This window comes from Aphelocoma coerulescens, chromosome 2 (assembly GCF_041296385.1).
Source record: "Aphelocoma coerulescens isolate FSJ_1873_10779 chromosome 2, UR_Acoe_1.0, whole genome shotgun sequence".
In the NCBI taxonomy this organism is placed as follows: domain Eukaryota; kingdom Metazoa; phylum Chordata; class Aves; order Passeriformes; family Corvidae; genus Aphelocoma; species Aphelocoma coerulescens.
The window spans coordinates 145576071-145592410 of record NC_091015.1 but is presented as its reverse complement, the minus strand read 5'-3'; the positions used below and the strand labels follow the sequence as shown (position 1 = coordinate 145592410).

Below are 16340 nucleotides of genomic sequence, written 5' to 3'. Positions count from 1 at the left end.
GAGATTGCAAAGATCAATTAGGATTAGCTCGGTAATCCAGGAAAGCTTTTGTTTGTTTGTTTTTTAACCAACAGCCAAAGGCTTTATTCTGTTCAACACATGTAAAAACAAACAAACAAACGAACAAACAAACAAACAAAACACCGACCAAACACCCTGTCAACCAACCAACTTTGTTGTTTTGGTTTTTCAAATCTTGTCATAAAAATTTACAGTTTCTAAAGAAATGTGGTATAAAATCCAAATTTGTGTTCTTCACGTGTTGAAATGCAGTTGTCTCTTGGTTGTCTTTGGGAGCAAGGGATCCAAGTGAAGGTAAATAAAAATTGAATTAAAGCATAATTTGGTTCTGTTCGTATTTTTAAACACTATTGAACTGGGGAGAGTATAAGTGTGGCAGAGAATTTTAGTAACTGGGCATAGCTGACAGCTTTCCTTCTGCAGTCACTCTCCAAAATGAGAAATGGGCTACTTACATTATGTAACCATCACTAGTAACTGTGCTGTCGCCTCTTTGGAAATTTCCTCAGCACAACACCCAGGTACTTTTGAGTCTACTGCTGCCTTATGGTTGCTGTTGGTTTAAGAATGAAGCGGCATTATGAAACATAAAATAGTATGCTGGTGATAAAAATCAAGAAGATTAACAGGTGTTTCCATGATTTGCTTTGTTGGAAAAAAATAACAATAATGAGATTCAGTAATGATGACAGTCTCATTTTCTGTCTTATTTCCCCCATTTGATTACTTTCTGACATGCACAAATGAACTTCTCTATCTTCATGCTGTCTCTAAGGCTACCGGGCTTTTGAGCACCCCTTAGGTGCAGAGGTGCGTCACTCCTGCTTTCGTAAGTCTCTGGGCTTCACAGAAGCTTTATGGCCCTTGCACTTGCTGTTTTCTTTAGGCATAGAGAGGGATATTTGGGCCACCCCTTTGGGTAGAAGGCAAAATATCCATGCTGTTGAGATGGCAAAAGGCAGGAGTTACTGAGGGAATCTGCAGAGACACATTAACAGCAAGTCAGCAAATTTAACTGTCTGTCATTTAGCTGTCACATGTTATTGAAGGAGCAAAACTGGACCATGCATGGTGTAGGTAAAGCTGCTTCAGCATCTCAACATGTCCTGTGGTGTGGTCTAGTGTGTCATTGAACTTTTCAAGGTAAGCTCCTGGCAGGTACCTGTGATTTGAGAACTATCACGTGAAATAAACACTTTCCTCCTTATGATGTAAGGCAGAAAATTTGGACAAAGTTTTGAGGGGAGTTTTTAGTAGGAATGATGAGAAGGGCAAAGAGGGTAGCAAAAATAAGCTTTCACATCACAAAGAGTGAGTGGCATTAGGAATACTATAGCTAAAAGGAGAGATTGCTCTTTCTTTAGCTAAGTGCTTTACTCCATAAGAATTATAAACAGAGTTTCTGTAAGTATTATTACTAATAAATATTGGTACTTTTGCTGTCACATTAAAAAAAAGTCTTCTCAACATTACCAGTGATAAAATACAGGTAGAAGTGCAAAGATATAAGAAATGCTCAACGTTTAACTTTTGCTATAACAGGAAAGATAAATGACAACAGTTGTTTGATAGCTCAGTCAACTGTCAATAGTTATTTTTTAGCAGAAGATATTTTACAAAGCCATTTTTCTTTGAACAGGTAGAGCAGCAAAAATGAATATCACATCTCAAAGACTTTGAATGAAGCAGTTATTACATAGTTTCGCAGCTCTAACTTTCTTCTCTTTTATTTTCAGATTTTAGAAATTATAATATTCTGCATTCTCCTCTATTTTTACAAAAGAAAGGCTGTGAAACACATTGTGGTTTTGTTAATGATGGTAGCACTACTGGGTAAGAACATATTATACAGTTAAATGTTCCTGTCTGTTACTTGATAATTCCTTGTCTCTCTGGATAGTTTAGATTAGAGCCATTTCAAAGCAGTGTGCTCTAGGAGAATCATTGAAACATTTCACATGATTTTTACTGGAGTCTCTTTGTGAAGAGAAAAGCTGATTATGAAACGTAGTTTCTATGCTTATTGCTGGGACTATTTCTTTTTACAGATACCCTCAAATTAATATGCTGTGTGCAATGGTATTCTGAAACTTTTTTAAAATAACACTTTAGGTTTAGATCCTGGGAAAGTGGACTATTTGAAACTTTGTTTTGGAGAGCAGGCTGTGAAAACCACTTCTCTAAAACAGAGCAGCTGAGACCTTGTAAGTGCCCTGTAAACAAATGCAGTGATATGCTGTGACTGTACAACAACTTTAATTATCTCTGACTATTTGCATATGCAATATTTCATATTTTACCACCTTTCCTGAAGAAGAACAAGAACTCAGTGGGCCACTGAAGTTTGTTTTCTATCATTGTCACCACAATCAATAACCAGGGAAATACGGGAGACCATTTTATCAGCAGCTTTCAATAAAGTTAAACTTGAATCAGTTTTGAGAAATGTCAGGAGGTCATCTCTAAAGGTCCTATGCTTGCAGGCTTATATGAAGAATTTTCACCCCTCTGTGTGACAAATTCTCCTGTCCTTGTCTTGTCATTTCTTCATGAAACCCTCATGGCACACCACAAGTCTTTGGTTGAAGTGAGAGGTGCTTGAACTGTGCCATTGAAGTCAAAGGTTATTTTTTTACCGAGTTCAGTGGGTGCATGTATCAGTCTGCGAAGATTTACGCATTTCTAATGGAGACGACCATGAGGGTTTTGATAAAATAGAATTTCACTGAATTTTGCCAGGTACAAAATTTGGATTTAACTGAATGTGGAAAACTCTCACAGATTTATTAACTCTCTTCCTTCAGATCCCTGACTGGTTCCTTACTCAGCTGAAAAGCTCAGACTTTCAGAACAACTTTTTGGGGACAGTCATCCCATGTAGGTTTCCCAGCACTAGGAACATTAGGATCTGTAGCTCTGCAGAAGCATTGAAGGATTTCCACGCTCCCTGCATGAGGCAGAGATGGAAGAGCCCCCAGAGCCTTAGGTCTAACTGCTCTTTTGGAGGAGGGAAGTGTGAGTGTGGCTATCCCCCAACTCCAGTGCTAGCACAGAGCCTTGGAGCTTTGGCAAAGCTCGCCTGAGCTGCTCTGCAGCTTCCAACACAGCCATGCGGAGCATGAAGCACTGTGCACTCCTGAGCAAAGGTCCAGCCTCCTTCTGCATAACTGGAAGCCTAAAGATTTCCAGATGTGTTCCTACACATCACTGCTGCAGTTCTGGGCAGGCCCACCGTGATGCTGCCCCAAGCAAGCCCTGGGAGATCTGGGCATTTGGTCTGTACAGCCCTGCTGACTCTACCTTGCATCCTGCCAGCCCTGATGCTGCCAGTGTGAAAGGGACACGCAGAGCTGATGAACAACAGCAAGGCTGCAAACCTGTGCCCTTGCAGGCACTAACTGCAGTTCGGTGGTCTGGCTGCAATCAACCAAAAATACATTTTCAGCTGGTGGCTGCTGAGGTTTTTATGAGCATATGCAGCCTGAGGAAAAAATGTATCATTATTTCTGCTCTATTAAATAGACACAAACAAACAAATCCTGGTTCATGGGAACTTCTGAAATACTGACATTTCCCTTGAGCATGAAACCCAGAACCGCATCTGACTCTGGTTCCTGCAGCTGTCCTGGAGCCTGGCAATCCCCACAAATCGACACTTGAGGCACTCTGCTTGGTCTCTGACCTCTCTGCTGAGCAAAGTGATGGAGGTGCTGAAAAATTGCCCATAATTTTGCTCCCAGCTGTGTGACACAGGCACTGCCCTTGGAAGGCCCTGCCTGCCAAAGGGGTGGGTGTTCATGAAAGGTGAAATATTCCTGGTGGAGTGTTCATACAGATGTAAATTAAATGTAGAAAGGTTTCTTTAAAGAGAGGGCAGCCTTGTGTTTCACTGGATAGGCAAGCTGCTTTTACCAACAAGAAAATACAGAGGTGATCACAAAACCTGATAAAGTTTTGCTTAGTAAAACTGCAAATTCATTTGGTGAGAATCATCTTACCTCATGTATCTACTCAGTTATCATAAGTTTAGGAGGAAACATTTCAGATTATAGTGGGATTTCAGAGCTTTCTGCCGTAACAGCTGGAAAGTGACATCATTTGTCACACTAGCCTTGAGGGGAGGTTGTTCTAACAGACAAAACAACTTCCTAGGTTTGAAACTTGTTTCAGAGTTGCTTTAATGAAAAAGATCATTCCACTTCTTGAAGAATATAAACCAACCAACCAGCCAACCAAACCCCCTGGTGCTTTCATTTCTGTCTTGTTAAAATTATAAGGCATGGAAACTGCCCTTTCATCAGAAAAAAATTTTAGCAATCTTTACCCTTAGCTGGACAATTCAAAATACTCATTTTTACCTGTAAGTGTTCTTTTAAAATAAAAACTTCCCCATGTTATAAAAATCTCAATTTTTATAGGGATGTCTTGTTGGGGCTTGAGTGTAATTTTGACTTTTTGCTGGCCAGCATTTGACCTCTGCTCTGTTTTCCAGCTGTGTTTGTTAAACCACTTCACCTGTTTCCATTACAGAGAAAGAAGTGAAGTGCTTGGTGGAAAGGCTGTCATGAAAACAGTGAATTTCATGGTGATGAACACATCACCACAGGGTGTATGCAACTCTTAAACTCCCCCTGAACTTTTGGACTTTTATAAGAGAAATGCTTGCAATCAAACCCACAGACCTGCATTCATTCTTCTTCCCCCTCCTTTTCCCCAAACCCTTGGCCTGAACCTTTTGCACAGTGCAGGTCTCCTTGCCAATCTGAATGTTACAGGAGGATGAATCAGACCACTGAAATCCAACACTCCCAAGCTCTGCACAAGGGTGGAACTGGATCTCAGCTGGGGGACAGTGCTCCTGACAATTAATTACCTTTCTTCAAAGGTCATTTCCGCATCCTGACTCTTGACATTTTTAGGGTTTTTTGAATTTGTTACATTTTATTTGCAGTAATCACAGACTTCTTGGGTTAGCTTCCATAAACCAAGAGCTCCAAAAGGAAATGTAAAATAACTCTTAGCTAAACTCTCAGCCCCTTTTCTAAAAGACTTGTCTTGCAGAACCTCTCTGAACTGGCAACATGTATTAAAACCATGGTCTGCTGTCCAAAATTTGTTTGTGGTGATGCAATGATAGTGATTAAATGGATTGACACTACTGAAATACTCTTTCTGTGGGATAAATTCAGTAAACGGTCTTAAGAGCCTGACCCCTGAAATGAAGTGCAGACCTCTGTGTTGTTTGTCTGGTTTTCATATATATATGGCCCATGGGAAGAGTTAGGTGCTTTGGGATGTGATCCCAGAAGTCAACTTTGTCCAGCTCCTGTTTCAGAAGAGAAATCCTGAGGGCGACAAGAGTGTCACATGCAGGCTGCTATAAAGAGGCATCCTGACTGCTTTGAACAGATAACCAGACCTCTCAGACGTCTCCTGAAGACTGTAACATGGGCTCCAAATTAGAAGTTGGAGCTAAATAAAGTCTGTTTGGAAGATGTGGAGGCTGTTGTACCACCTTCAACTGGGAGCTCAGTGTGCTGCAAGAACTTAAAGGCTAAACACAAAGCATACTTGGACCTAAGGCCACTGAGCTTAGACAGTATCTTAGCAAGCATTTATAAAATCATACACTTGTTTTAGGTGCCCAAATCCTTCCTCAGTCTTATTTTAAGTGATCAGACCTGTGTCTCTGACCTGGATCTTTGTCCTCCCTCACTGATGTGCTGAGGTCACTGCCAATCTGAATCTTGCCCTGCTAATCTCTTCCTTTCCCTTTCAGCATCACTGACTGTCATTGCTGTTAAGGCTGTGTCCAGCATGATAGCACTTTCTGTGAAGGGAAAAATGCAGCTAACTTACTCCGTTTTCTATATGATGATTGTTTTAATGGCAGCTTCTTGTGCTTTCCAGATCAAGTAAGTGAGATTCTACTTACCTACTAATCTTTATACATATTTTTTCTGTCAGTTTTATTTGGTACTGATAATGATTCCAGATACAAGTTGCATTTTAAGGCAACAAACTCCTGGCAGAGCCTTGACAGATGCATGAATTGCCTCCAGCTGATTGTATTGTGTATTTAAGCTTTATTTCTTAGTTTATAATTGATTGTTATGGACACCGCCTCCTCTCATTATCACCTTCAACGAGGTCTTTCCAAATTTACTTGCCTAGTTTTGGCACAGGTCTTAACACACTTAAGTGAAATTTATGCTTATGTAGTCATTTGGGGGCTACTTTTAGAAACCTTTATTGCTGGATAATCAAATGGCCATGTTTACCCTCATTATTCATGTCTGTTCCCCAGCTTTATGGCCCCAGTCAGACTGAAGAAGGGAGTTTATCCCAACTTTCTCCCTGCCTCTGTTAAATCTGTGTGTTGTACTTTGCTATCCTGTTTGACTGTACCTTTCAGCTTTCCCTGCAGGCCTCTGGTCTGTGAAGTGATTGGTTTATGCTGCCTTTGCAGATTGCTGGGGGTGGCAGCACAGTAAAATATGTCTTGCAGCTGAACAGAGTCTATTCCCTTTCTGCCTGTCCCTCTGCTTCTGGTGCTGATAGCAGCCTTCAGTAATCTCATCTAGACTGCTCCAGTGTGAGCCTGAGTAGTTACTTGCATGATTATTTTCCGGTAGAAAAGCCAACCCAGCTTTTTCATGGCAGAACATACCATTCCCATGTGGAATCAGAAAGTCCATGCATTATTATGTACTGACTCTCCATGGCTGACTCAGGAACTCCCCTGTAACAGATTATAAAGTGATTTACATCCAGCTTGTCTTCACTGGGAGAACAGCTCCGGGCATTTAAAATAGGAAATAAGTGCTTGGTAAATAAGAAGATGCTGAATTAACCTCTCCATCTTGTAATTTTTTCTTTCGCTGGCCAAAATTAAAGCAGAATTGAAATGTGCCCATTTAATTCCCTGGGCTCAGTGTCCCTTTCTCTCTGCTCTTTTGGATGCATTTTCTAACAGGGACGGTGCTGTCAGTCTAAATTTTTCATTTTATTTTCTTTCCCCCTTATTTTATTTGACTGTCATTCATTATCTCAGAACAGCCTGTGCTGCAACAATCTCCTGGATCCAACGCTGGGCCTTGGTATCACTATTTTAGTCCCTGTGACCAAGTTTGTTGCAAATGGGAGAAAATAATGAGGTGTTTTCAATGACTTCAAAATCCTGACTATCCTGTGGATATGTAGGATTTCTTTATTTTTAAAGCACCATGGAGACTGTTCAACAGTTGCTAAAATAACCACACAATTATTTTAATGGCTAAAACAGATCCAAGCTTGGATTTTTACTGTGCACATATATTGCAGCAGTGAAATGTTCAAGTGTGGTTCTTTTTACAGGTTTGAATATACTCTGCAGACTCCTGATTTTTTTTCTCTGAAATGACCATTCACGTAACAGAATATCTACAGGTGCATCCACAATTCCAGCTCATGAATCATCACTCTATGGGTGAATGTTGATAGTTGTGGTCTCTGAGCAAGGGGGTTACTTGCTTTGCCTTTTTGCAGATTGTGCAGGCTGCTCCACGGCCAGTGCTTCAGTCCTGCAGGTCTGTGTGCAGTGTATGCTCCTGTGGCCCTGCTCACTCTTGCCCATGATTCTGGTGAGGGTTCATGTTGCCTTTCTGAAGAGCAGGGCAGAGAGTTTCCAACCCAAGGCGCCCAAGCTTGAAGCCACCTTCCTGTCCTGGCAGGACAGAGTGTTTCTGGGGTGTGATTGCATGGATAAACACACAAACAGGTGTTTCAGCCAAACTGGATTGAGCCGTAGCAGCAATGGGGACTTCAGCAAAGTGAAACAGTTCCTACAAGAACTCCTGTGTTCATGTCCATGATGCAAATATACCCTTACACAACCTGTTTGAATTAGAGCAACTTGTCCCTGGCTGCTTGAAGCAGCACTGCTTCCAAGTACCAATGCAGATAACAAGCAATAATACCCTAGCGTTCCTCCCTTATCTGTGGCAGACAAAATTTTTCCAGGAATGCTTCAAAAATATGTCCATTGACAGCTAGAAGAATCCACACTAGCCTTCCTGCTTTCACCTATTCATTTGTAGTCCACAGAGTCAAAACCAGAAAGTAAATTCAATACATGTATGCTGTCCAGGGCTACTTGCTATTGTGGTAAGAAATGGCCATACTTATTGTTAAACTGAAAAGAGGTGGCTTAACCTGACTTAAAGTGCAAGGAACCTCCTGTAGGCATGAGTTGCAATAATGCTTATCTTGCAGGTTCTTGAATCAAGCAATGCATCTGTATGAAGCAACAGCAGTTGTCCCCATTAATTTTGTGTTCTTCACCACCAGTGCCACCATTTCAGGTTTGTTTCTGACCTTCTTCCTCTACAGAAAGGTTTTCTAAACATCAGGTTTTTAAGAATAGGAACCTTGTGGACAGGAACCCAAACCAGTCATATTTGTCTTCACAGAAAGAAATTTTTCCTAAGTCATAGGTGTTTAAGTTCTGAAAAATAAATAAGTTCACAACTTCTGAAACAAAATAAATGGCAGGGGTGTTAGAACTAGATCATCTTTAAGGTCCATCCCAACCCAAATCATTCTATAAAAAAGAATCAAATTCTAACCTTTCCAAAATAGATATGTGTGATTTACTGTGCCTTGCTGGCTTACTAGAAGTACCTGCATTTATCCTAGCCTCTTACTGACACCCAGTAAATGAATTTACCATGTGCACACCAGCCTCTCCCTATACGAACTGGTAGAGTAATTTTAACAGCCTGGCAAACTACTCAAATGACAACCAGCTGTGCTTCATAGTAGTTAGCGTATATTCCATTTCAAAAGTGGAATTCTGGGTTAAGTGAAGGAAATAAAATGACTACAAAAACTTTTTAAGCATTTAACATTTTATTCTGGGTGAGAACTTTGAACTCAGCATTGTTAAAGAGGGACTGCAAATCTTGGAAATGGTGTGCAGTGTAAGAACATGAGCTGGGAGGACGACTAAGATGCTGTATCAGCAGTGAGCCAAAATGATCATGTTGTTAGAACATTTATGACTCATTTTAACACACGCTGGGGGCTTTCCTGTCATTGCTGTGCAGGAGTTTCTCATGCAGAGCTGCCATTAATGAGAAGGGGAGTTAGCTTCATGCACAGATTGCCTCAGCACCTGTGTTAGAAGAGACCTACACTTTGTGACCAAGAGGAAACTTGTGCCAAAAGGGGGTTGTGTTCCTGTGACCATATGGGGAATTTGGCCTGGTGCCTCCTTAAAAGATCAAGTACCTATTCAGGAATGGCTTAATAGCTTTGAGAGTGGATACACATGCATTTGCACCAGGTTAGTTAAACCAGTGTAGAGCTTGAAAGAGCAACCTCTGCTGAATCTTGCTGGGGTGCTTGTAGAAGGTGCCTTGTCTCATGATTCCCCCATCCCCAGTTACGGCCTTTGAAGACACAGTCACACTTGAGCTGCCCTGGTTCCCTCTCTGGTGTTTCTAAGCAGAGCTGTGCTCATCAGTGGTTTAAAGCTAATATACCTGGCTCTTAATAGGGGCAGCTGAGATCCAGATACACATCTGGTTCTGTCACCTCCACTACAGAGGTGCTAATTCCTGGAAGAGGGGTGACCAGAAGGAGTTAGTGATCCCTACAGCTAGAAAGATTTGGCAAACTTGGCTGCTGGAGCTCTTCACTTGGTGTAAACGTCAGGGACACAGTCAGTTATTGAAAATCTGTTCCCAATTGGAGTTAAGATGTCCACATGGTCTGTTGGAGTAGCTTAATGAAGTCCGTGAAGAACCTCTTAGCTGTATTGGTGTGTCTCTGCTTGTGAATAGGACCTCAAGTTTGACCTGCATAGAAATTGTTGCTGACAATGCAAAAAATATGTGCATCTGTGCAATTACCAACCCAGCACATGTTCCAACCTGATTGACTAAATCTTCTCCAGTCCTATGCAGTATCTTGAGAAAGCCTAGATTGTGGAATATAGGACATAAAGTGAACACATCACAATGTGTATTAATACCTTATTTGGGATTTTTTTTGCTCTGTTTAAGCATGACACTTCTCCTGACCCTCCCAGCTGTAATTCATATCACTTGGAAGCCAGTCAAGATCTGCAATTCTTGTTTCTGTCACATTCCAGGGGTCATATTTTATCGGGAATTCCGAAGTGCAGCTTTACTGAGTGTGTTCATGTTTCTGTTTGGGTAAGTGTATCAGCCTAAAATCTGCACTAAGATTTGTACTGAAACAGCATTGCCTTGTGGAATCTCTTCTTTTCTCAGTAAGAAGAAACCCACCTTCTTATTAAAGTATTATGGAATAGCCATTATAGTAGGATAAAAAAAACATTAAAGGAAAGATTGATGTCTGTGCTTTGGGAGTTTGGAGGCCTGGGTTTGAATCCAAATATGTAAAAATGTGAGACACTTGTGAACTACTAATCTCATGATGGAATGAAAAACCAGCATCATGTGTTCCTCCAGCAGGAAGGAGAAGTCACTGCTCTCCAGCAAATACCAAATTATAGGGGATGCTTTCACTGCTGTGAGACCTCTCTTCCCATGTTACCTTTCACTGGTGTGTCTGGCTGGTCTCTGCTGCCTGTGGGCACAGGCAATTATATGAGCTGCATGCCTACAAGGCAATACTGTAATGACTCTCCCCCATCTTCCTGAGTTAAGAAAGACAGTGTGCCTGCAGAAAAATGCAGAGCACACTAAATAAGTTTTTGAAGGATGGCCTGGGTGTTGTGAGAGCAGAAACCTTCTGCTAGCTATCAGCACCATAACAACTTTTGGGAGAGGTGACAATTATAATAACGGGCATGAAATAGCTAAAAGATCTCCTAGAACTGCTGGAGCTGTCTTGCCACAGTGCTGTCAAATAAATGGGGCTGATAGCTACAGACGTCTTCATCTTGTGCAGTTGGGCTGGAGTAGGTGCACACAGCCGCTATCTTGTCTGACTGCTGGAAAAGAGACAAAAGATGGAGATGAGCAACCATGTATTTGGCAGATAGGAATTGGGGGTTGTGTGTCCAACACGCAGCGGATAGATGATGTGTCCAACCACTGCAGTTTTTCATTGTTCCTGGCTTGCAGCCTCCCCCTGAGACACACAATCAAATGAGAAAAACAACAGAGATGTCGACTGTCCACAGCTAGACTGAGTTGTTAATGAAATTGCACATGCTAGAATGCTAGCTTGGATGCTCTGTGAAGATTTGCTCAGGGATTCGAATGTTGTGGTCTCACACTCACAGGCATCTGATTAGGTATATATTGCTGGAAGTGTAATTTTGGCTGTGGAGCCTTTGGAACTGATAATAAAGCTTCAGGAGGCAAAATCTAGACTGAAAGAAGCCCAAAATAAATTTATAGAGCTGCCAGGAAGATGTGTTTCTTTATAAACTCAGCAGCTTGGGTTTGGAAATCCTTAAAAAAGAAACATGGAAAGAAATTCTCATCTCAGATGCAGTGAGCTGTTTCTAATGATACTATGCCACTGTTATTTTGCAGGTGTCTCTTATCTTTCCTTGGTGTGATTATAATTGCAAGAAATAAAAAAGAGGAGCATTTACAAATTCCTTTTATTGACTGTGGACATATTCCTGGTAAGTAGGGCTTTTTTCTGACTCTGTTTAAATGAGGTATCAGATAATGGGGTGACCTAGGAGAATTGAGTCACAAATGTGGTCTAGTCATATTTAATAAATATACTGTTCCCTTAATTTCTATTCCTGTTCCCAACAGATTTTTCAAAGAAATTTTCAGGGTTTTTCCAAGCTATTGTTACAACCAGTCAAATGAAAACAATGATTACTGGAGCAAAGAATGTTTAAATGATGGATTGGTGGGGAATTTGTTGTATTAAAATTCTTCACAGAGTTGTTGTTTTTTCCTTTTCTCACCACATTTCCTTAGGACAAAAATTGACAGGCAAAATACAACCAGATTCTCACAGTTTATGCTATGGCACCCAGAATAAGGAAGATGATTCAGTGAAAAGGCAAAGCTGAAAGAAGAAAGCACTTTACATGCCAGTTAGCAGGAGGAACACCACTGGAACAAGGATCAGTAGCACCTTTTTACTGAACCTATTCAAGTATACATTAAACTCCTGTATGTTGATGAGTCATAGTATTATTTGATCCTAATTAATTTATCCCATGATTGTACCAAATGTATTCTAAAGATAAAGATAAAGGAAGCCTTAACAAAAATGAAATAGCCATTAATGAAATGGAATGTTCTCCTAGTATCAATGCCTCTTGAGGACATTTTTAGAGTTTTAATTGCTTTTAAATGCAGTAAGCACAGAACAGGATTATAAAAATGCCCCTTTGGAACCCCTCAGATTTGTGTAAATGTTTAAAGACAAAGGTGAGAAATGAGAATTTTCCTAAGTAATTTCAAAGTATTCTCCTACATGTATAATCCCTTTTAAACCTGTTCCTTCCTGTTCAGGAGTCAAAACTGTGAGCACATATGCAGTAGACACAAATAGGTACACAAAAAGGATTTTGTATTATGTGTAGAGGAACAATCCTAATTATCTCCTACAATCGGATTAATTCTCTTATCTTCCAAGGAAATAAGTACTTGTGTGGGGAGCAGGAAGATAGTATTTGCTATAAACACAGGCACGTGGGCACACACACACACTTGAGGTGCCCAGCCAAGGCAGGACAAGGGTACTATACTTGACATGTTTCATCCTTCCAGAGGAGTCCTGTGCACTGGGCTGGACTGGGCTGGGCTCTACAATCTGTTAGCATAGTCTGGTCTGAGTTTTAGCTTCTCCTTTCAGCAAAAGAAGGTTTTAGTGAAGAAAATGCATAGTTCTTCAGAGGAAGGGGGGTAGCCAGGATCCCTCTCTTGGTATGGCTTGGAAAAATACCCCTAAAAAAAGAAAAGTAGGGCAAATCCTGTTACCACTGGTAATTCTGCATGAGGAAAAGCTGTAAGAAACAGGATCACAAGGAGTCATGGTAACTGTACAGTTTCCCCTTCATTAAATGGTAGTGTCTCCACTCTGATTCGAAGAGCAAGCAGTGATGGGAACCATGGCAGTACAGGCTTTGTGTTCAGATTTGGGACATCTTGGTGTCCCTCCATCCCATCAGAAAAGCTTCTTCTAGACATTCATCATGAGTCCACTTATCCCTGCCTGGTAGTACTGATCCACCTCAGGCAGCACTGTAGGGGTCAAACACATCCTCTGCATAAACAAGTGAAAGCACTCTTGAAAAATGTTCATAACTTGTTTAGGATTGAATTAATCTGCAGTAATCAGTAGGGGCCATCAACCATATGTATTTTGTTTCAAGTCTCCTTTTTTTTCTCAAATATTTGTTTATTTATTTTTAAAATAGGTACAGCTGAAGATCCATAAGACAGTTTTATTTCAAATGCTGCAAAGCACACACAGAGCTGCAGTATTTCATGGGCAGCAATGTCCCAGGAACTATGGCATCTGGGGACTTGTGAAGCTGTTTTTTAATATGGGTCTTTTCCAGCTGACACAGGACAAGACTCTGTGTCTGCACCTTCCTTTTACCAACTGCCTGGCTTGGCCTTCCTTTCCTGTCTTACATCTTGAGTTCAAGTTTCTAAAACTTAAAATAAAAAAAAAAAAAAGCACATGACTTTCCCAAGCTTTCTTGAGGGAGTAAGGGCATGCCTCTCTCTTTCTTTTGCAAGTCAAATTTAAGCTGCTTTCTAAGTCTCAAGTGAGAGTATGTGCTAAAATTGAAAATTAGAGGCCTACAGATTTTCATTCTGTGACCTGGGAAACAAATGGGTGAAAGGATTTGGTATTGTTGCTTTTTAAATTATTGGCCTTGGGCGTCTTTCCGAAATCTGTTTCCATAGCTCAGGAGGGCTGCAGGAGGTAATAAAGGTTACTGAGTACAGGATTTTCTCTTTAAAGCAAGAAATCAAATGTAAAAATCCGTGGCAAAAGTTATTACTTATTTTAAATAACTGTATTTCTTCTTGAACAATATTTTTTTCTTCCTATGGGTTTATTTTAAAATTAAAAGGGTTAAAATGTTTTATTTTAACTCTAGTGTACTTCAAAATAATTTGTAGACTGGTAGAAATTATGTGCAATTAAAAGTTGTGATTCGACATGATCTTTGAGATGTGAATATGTTCCAACTAATTAATGTATTACAGGATTGGAAAAACTCAGTGATGAGAATCCATTACTGCTCTGCCAAGAAATGGACATGACTTTTTTCAAGAATCAATTTGTAATCAGTGTTATTTTCAGATTCTGCTTGCCATACTTAGGTTGCAAACACCACAGACAAATGCCTGCTAAAAGAAAAGCCTTTGCACTGGAGCAAAAAACCATCTCTGGAGCCCTTCTCCTTAATAATGAGTTATTTTCTTGCAGTGGTTTTCCTGACATCAAAAATGCGGGCCAGATATATGCTGCAAAACTTGTGCCTGCAGACTGACTTCTCCTGAACAGGTTCTCCATGGGATCTGCAGAAATCAAACCAGGAGAAGGTGTGGTAGGCAGGCAGTGTCTCACGTGGTCCCTCATGCTCCAGCTTGGGATTTTTGACAGCCCAGGACCAGCAGGACTCATTTAGCACTTGTTCCACTGCTGGTCACGCTGCAGCAAGAGATGAAGTATTAACTGGCCTTGGGCCTGGAAATGGGAGCTCTGGAGTAGAGCGAGACTGTTTAATATTTGCTGTAAAATATCAGGATGCATTTACCAACAGTTTCAGCTGGCAAAAAATAAACGCAGTTTGGACTAGATTTGTCTGTTTGCCCCTGGGAGGGGTCTGGTGTTCACCTGGCAGGCTGATTGCCTGCTACTTGCTCCAGCCCAGCTTTTGGCAGACGTGTTTTTGGCAGTGCGTGTAAGGGCACTGGTCACCTAAAACCAAAGGAAAGAGGCCGAACTTTATAAGGATTTGAGTTTCTGTGCTTTGAAGCTGTGGTTTCATGCACCTGGCAAGCTGCTTGAATGGATCAGCACTGCCAAAAGGCTCATCTTCTTTTTCCCAGCTGTGAGGTCCTGTGGCTTCCTGTGGCCAGTTCAGCTCACCCATCCTGCAGAAAGCATCTGCATCCTTCTCCTTGCTGGGATGGCTCTCTGAACTGAGCCAAGCAGGCTGACTAGAGCATATGGTGGGATAGATGTGAAAAGGGGGAGAGGGAGTGAGACCTCTCTTGCTTTGGCGGAACTGTAATACTGTTTCTCTCCTTCTGAGGCAATTCTCTATATAGCAAACATTCTGCTAAGATCACTCTTCTTGTATCACGATGCCCCAAATGCAGCTGAGAGCTTCTTGAAGCACTTTTAAGTGCCAGAGTCACTGGCTTGTGTATGCTGAGTGATGAGTGGCCCCAAGTGGGACCAGGAGCTTGTGACAACCAGCAGTGTCCCAAGGTCAGCTAAAAGCCTGGACCCACGTCTGACTACGAATGATTCTAAGGACTAATTTTTTTATTTTCAGTGACTGTTTGCAATAAGGTGTGTAAACAGTGCTGGAAGAATGGACTGAAAAGTCTTCTATACTCAAAATATTCTCACCCTTGCAATGTCTCCTTCCAGCTCTCTTTATGTAGGATCCATGGTTGCTTGCAGAGAAAAATGTTGCCTTTTATAATACTGGGGTGCAGCTGATTAGACTGAGCTGCCTGTCAGTATGCCCTTTTGTTACTGTCCTCTGAGGCTTGACATTTTTCTTGTTCAAATTTGTTTGTTCATTCCTTCTGCAGAAATCAGCTGGACTGTGTTAGCAACTAGCTGAAAGGAGACACAGGCTAGGTACCATAATTGGAGAGCCAAGCTGGAAGATTTACAAACCTAGGCCACTTCAGGAGCAAAAGACAGAGAAATGTTTAGTGCTCTTGATTCTCAGGAGTTTGAGAAATCCTGAGTTTGCAATGTTTTTGGGCTCTGGGAAAGAGCCAGGGACATCAGTGAATAAATAGTGATTTGTTGTGGTTTTAGTTTGGGTTTTGTTTATTTCCCACCAATTTGGAAGTGAAGGATGACTATTCTCTGCCTAGAGAAGCAGAGAGGAAATACAACATTCCCTTGGCAGATGGGAGATGTTTCAACCTTTTGAAGCTGGGAAATTTGTAGAGGCACCTCCCAGGCACCTGGCTGATGTAACCCTCGAGTTATAACATAAAAGGAGGCAGCACTGGCAAATACATCACTACATACTAAGCACTCCTGGCCATGTAGGAAGGATCCCTGTCCTTTTGCCATGTGTTAAATCTGTTCAGACCACATGTAGCCAGTCTGGCCCTTGAGGCTGCACATAAAAGTATTTTTGAAACATGTTAAAT

At 41.2% G+C, this 16340-nt stretch overlaps 1 protein-coding gene across 5 annotated transcripts in view; it reads left to right on the top strand.

The window, feature by feature from the left end:
• NIPAL2 (NIPA like domain containing 2) overlaps positions 1–14794 on the top strand; it is a 52787-nt gene extending 37993 nt beyond the window's left edge. Inside the window, exons 7-12 of one of the 5 annotated variants that reach the window (XM_069005206.1) lie at positions 1758–1854; positions 5801–5936; positions 8275–8363; positions 10157–10220; positions 11535–11629; positions 14419–14794. In XM_069005206.1, the coding sequence (XP_068861307.1) occupies positions 1758–1854; positions 5801–5936; positions 8275–8363; positions 10157–10220; positions 11535–11629; positions 14419–14492 (555 nt within the window). In that variant the 3' untranslated portion in view covers positions 14493–14794. The other 4 variants (XM_069005205.1, XM_069005207.1, XM_069005210.1 and 1 more) reach the window with 4 other exon arrangements.
• The last annotated feature ends 1546 nt before the right edge of the window (positions 14795–16340 follow it).